The sequence below is a fragment of the Echinops telfairi genome, unplaced genomic scaffold (assembly GCF_000313985.2).
Source record: "Echinops telfairi isolate 266 unplaced genomic scaffold, ASM31398v2 ScPeMD7_3533;HRSCAF=4204_0, whole genome shotgun sequence".
In the NCBI taxonomy this organism is placed as follows: Eukaryota; Metazoa; Chordata; class Mammalia; order Afrosoricida; family Tenrecidae; genus Echinops; species Echinops telfairi.
In genome coordinates, this window is record NW_022107431.1 from 30,749,003 (window position 1) to 30,753,759 (window position 4,757).

Genomic DNA, 4,757 nt, shown 5'->3' on the forward strand with positions numbered 1-4,757 from the left:
GGATCGCTGAGTTTGTTTACAGAGCAGAGACGCCTCAGCTCGGATGCCAAAGCTACCAAGAGCAGCAAACGCAAACTTAGCAGAAGCACACGTACCCCGGGAGCGGCAGCGGGCCCCAAAGCGCGGACTGGATCCGCCGGCGCGGGAGCGGGGCGGCCCGGCGCGCGAGCGCGCTCCGTCCACCTGCAGCCGCTCCCCGCCCCCAGCGCCTGTCCTTGAAAGGACTGGAAAAAATGCATCTGCTCGCAGCAGCTCCGAGTGGCGTTTGCAGGCTGCCCCTGTGCACACACAAAGGCTGGGCCCGGGAGAGCGCGCTCGGGGGAGGGGGCAGGGTGTGTCTGGGCCCCACCGACCCGCTCGGGCAGCACGGCCCGGCAAAGTCGGGGTGCAGAAGGGCATTCTAGAGGGCGGGAGCGCGGAGCGAGCCCCCTTTTTCCTGCAGCGCGCAAGCCAGACGGCTAGGTGAGCCGGGTGGGCGAGCTGCGGACAGGCATCAGGCGGAGGGGGCGGCGAGTTTGCCTCCTTCCTCGCCGTGCAGACGGTAGGAAGGATTGTGTCCCCCACCAGCCCAGACCCCTCCCTTCCCCCGCCGGCCCGGGGTGGCCGGGACGCTCCCAGTTTTCTGAGCCCGGAGGAAACAAGAGGGGGCGGGGCGGCCGCAGCCTCTGCGCACGTGCCGCCGGCCGCGGGGCCGCGGCTCGAGAACCCAGTCCAGCGTGCGGAGACTCCGCCGTCCGCGTGTTGGCGCCGCCCGGCCGGGAGGTTCTTGCTCCGCCCTTCCTGAGATGCTTATATTAAGTGGCCAAAGCCCGGAGAAACACAGCTCATTGTTGGCAGATGCCGGTCCGCCTCGCGGAGCTGTGAGGGCAGCGGAGGGGAAATCAAAGGGAACGGCTCCACTCCTGCACCAGCGGCCGCGGCGAGCCCTCGGCGCCCAGCCCGCGCCCGCCAGCGCCCCGCACGCCCGGAAGGTCCCCTCTATGTGCGGCTGAGCCGGCCCTGGAGCCGACGATCCCGCCCTCGGTCTTCGGAGCAGACATCGCAACGACGGAAGGTGAGCGCCGCGGCCGAAGCCGGTGGGGCTCCTGCCAGCCGGTCCTCCGTGGGCAGGGTTTGCCCGGAGGCAGAGCGCGAGGCGGAGCTGGGGAATAACAACAGGATGTGCAACAACAGGATGAGGGAGGCTGGTTGAATGCCTGAAGTTGGCGGCGGGCTACGGGGCACTTCCTTTATTAGGCCACTTCGGGGAGCGGAGGGGGGTGTGGGCCGCGGCCGGCTCCCCCCGCCCGATCGCAGGGCAAGGGGCAGTGTGTGCGGCGCCCGGCTCCGTGGGCGGGTGGGTGGCAGCTCCGCGGTGGCGGCGGAGCGCCGGTGCACCGGAGAGTGGCTTCCCGGGGACGTGCGGGCGGGCGGGCGCGCGCGCGGGGCGTTTCGGGGACCGAGGCGAGAAAAGTGGGGTGCGCTGTGGTGGGCGACACGTGTGGCGAAGGGCTGATCGCCTGCTCCTTTCCCTTCCAGGACTGGAAATGGCAGACCATATGATGGCCATGAACCACGGGCGCTTCCCCGACGGCACCAACGGGCTGCACCACCACCCTGCCCACCGCATGGGCATGGGGCAGTTCCCGAGCCCCCACCACCACCAGCAGCAGCAGCCCCAGCACGCCTTCAACGCCCTCATGGGCGAGCACATACACTACGGCGCGGGCAACCTGAATGCCACCAGCGGCATCAGGCACGCCATGGGGCCGGGGACTGTGAACGGCGGGCACCCGCCGAGCGCGCTGGCCCCCGCGGCCAGGTTTAACAACTCCCAGTTCATGGGCCCTCCGGTGGCCAGCCAGGGAGGTTCCCTGCCGGCCAGCATGCAGCTGCAGAAGCTCAACAACCAGTATTTCAACCACCACCCCTACCCCCACAACCACTACATGCCGGATTTGCACTCCGCTGCCGGCCACCAGATGAACGGGACAAACCAGCACTTCCGAGATTGCAACCCCAAGCACAGCGGCGCCGGCAGCACCCCGGGCGGCTCGGGCGGCGGCAGCAGCACCCCTGGCGGCTCCGGCGGCACCTCGGGCGGTGCGGGCAGCAGCAACAGCGGCGGCGGCGGCGGCAGCAACATGCCCGCTTCTGTGGCCCACGTCCCTGCTGCAATGCTGCCGCCCAATGTCATAGACACGGATTTCATCGACGAGGAAGTGCTCATGTCCTTAGTGATAGAAATGGGTTTGGACCGCATCAAGGAGCTGCCGGAACTCTGGCTGGGGCAGAACGAGTTTGATTTCATGACGGACTTCGTGTGTAAACAGCAGCCCAGCAGAGTGAGCTGCTGACTCGCTGGAGGAAAGCCTGGCGGCGAAAGAAATCAAACCCCCAACTCCTTCAGTGTGAATTGAAAAACAAAACAACAAAAATTAAAAAAAAAAAAAAAAAACATTCCCTTAGACACAGTATCTCGCTTTTCAGATCTTGAAAGGTTTGAGAACTTGGAAACAAAGTAAACTATAAACTTGTACAAATTGGTTTAAAAAAAAAGTGCTGCCACTCCCCTCCCCCCTCGCCCTCCCCAGTTTTTGTTTCGTTTTTTGTAGCCTTGACATTCACCTCCCTTATGTAGTTGAACTATCTAGCTAACTTGGTCTCTTTTTGTTGTTGTTTGTTTGGGCTCCTTATTTCCTCACTCTCCAGTGCTCAACTGTTAGATAATAATCTCGGCAAACTGCTTAATCTTGTGGATTTTGTAGACGGTTTCACATGACCGAACTGCATTCAGATTTATGAGTGAAAGGAAAAAATTGCATTCGTTGGTTGCATGAACTTTGAAGGGCAGATATTACTGCACAAAACTGCCATCTCGCTTCATTTTTTTAACTATGCATTTGAGTACAGACTAATTTTTAAAATATGCGAAACTGGAAGATTAAACAGATGTGGGCCAAACTCTTCTGGATCAGGAAAAGTCATACCGTTCACTTTAAAGTTGGCTCTCCCCCTCCCACTCCCTTCGCGCCCCCTCCCCCATATGTACAGACAATAATTGGGTGTGGAATGGCGTCAGCGGCAAACATTTCACAGATTTTTATTTTGTTTCTGTCTTCAACATTTTTGACACTGTGCTAATAGTTATATTCAGTACATGAAAAGATACTACTGTGTTGAAAGCTTTTTAGGAAATTTTGACAGTATTTTTGTACAAAACATTTTTTTGAAAAAATACTTGTTAATTTATTCTATTTTAATTTGCCAATGTCAATAAAAAGTTAAGAAATAACTTTGTTTTCTAGCTGTCATTGTGGGAGGGGGGGTGAGGGGATGCCTCTATTTTGTATTTGTTTGTTTTTGGCCTCCTTAAGTTGAACCCTTATCTATGAGAGTTAAGCATTCCAAAGGATAAATTACAGGACTCTAAAACAGGTCAGGATGAGCTTAAGCACAGAGCAGGATTTAACATAATTGGCATAGTGCTTCATTGCTATCATTGTAACATGCCTCTGGGTGGGGGTTTAATCAAAAGCTGCAAAGTTGTCAGGGAACATTTCCTATTCAAGTGACAAAGGTTTGTAATAGTAACTATTGAAAATATTTTTTCGAGTGGGAGGGCGGGCAGAGGAGCAAATGCTTCCAGTGGTAACTGCTTTAGTGAAATGCAGGTGGATTGGAATAATATTCTGGGTGATGGATGAGGGTGGCATTAACTGCAGGTCTACCTTTATCTCTGGTGACAAATTTTATTTCTCAACAGGGATGATAAGGAGGGAAGCACAGTTTCCAGCTTAATCTCTGAAATAGCTTCTGACTGGCTTCCAGTCTGAGAGGAAGAGGGGGCGGAATTCACCTTGAGGCTTTCTTTCTAGTTTGTTCTATAATATTTAGAGTTTATTCGGCAAGGTTGATTCAAAGGTCAAATTACAGTCATCACAAGATGTTCCCTCTCCAGCATGCCCCGTTGGCCAGAATTCGGAGCCTGGTCTGTGACATGCGTTAGGTGCTGAAGAACACACAAGGCTAAGATCGTTTTCATTTTACCTGGATGAGTTGCCAAGATGATAACCTCAGCCTTTTGCCTTATGTAATCAAGCAACAGCAAAAGTAATATTGTGAGCACCTTGAATGATCCCAATTGGAAGGGGAAGACATTTTATTTTGCTTTCCTTTTCAGGTTTTTATGACTTGGCTTCATATGTAGGAGAGCAATTCACCTACCTTGAAGAAAAAAGTATGGGGCTAGAGGTGACTCATGTCCTTAACCTCCTGGGAGGGGTAAAGAAATCAGAGGGAGAAAACCTTTCAAATAATACTTTAAACAGCACTGCCTTTGGATGCTTGGAATCTAACCTTAAGTCTCATATTTCATAATAATAAAATCCAGGCAGGGAGGGTGCGTGGAGGTGTTAGATTACAGCAGATCTGGCAGAGGGCTGATTTCAATCGAGTTCTGATCACCTTCATTCTATGAGCCCATCTCCCAGGTAGGCCATGCAAAAGTAAAATCCACCCTCCACTGGGTCTGTTTTCATACCTCTGTAATTGACATTTCCTTATTAAAAATTAGGTTCTAAATAAGTCATTTCTTTGGAGGCTACCCAGAATCATTCCAAGCTCCCTGTTCACAGCTGAGGTAGAATTCCCACATTAATAGTTAACGCCGAAGTTTTCTTCAGCTGAGGCATGTCAATACTGCATCTGCAGTCAGCCTTACATCTTCCCGGAGAAGCATTTTCACAGTAAGTTTTCCTCTTTGGCTTTTTGCTTTC

At 53.9% G+C, this 4,757-nt stretch overlaps 1 protein-coding gene across 1 annotated transcript; it reads left to right on the forward strand.

Annotated features, from left to right (window-relative positions):
* The first annotated feature begins 876 nt into the window (after positions 1–876).
* Positions 877–2,500, forward strand: CITED2 (Cbp/p300 interacting transactivator with Glu/Asp rich carboxy-terminal domain 2). Its single transcript, XM_004701974.4, has 2 exons — positions 877–1,054; positions 1,519–2,500. Exon 2 carries the CDS (start codon positions 1,527–1,529, stop codon positions 2,334–2,336), a length of 810 nt encoding a protein of 269 aa, XP_004702031.3. The 5' UTR covers positions 877–1,054; positions 1,519–1,526; the 3' UTR covers positions 2,337–2,500.
* Positions 2,501–4,757: the final 2,257 nt, after the last annotated feature.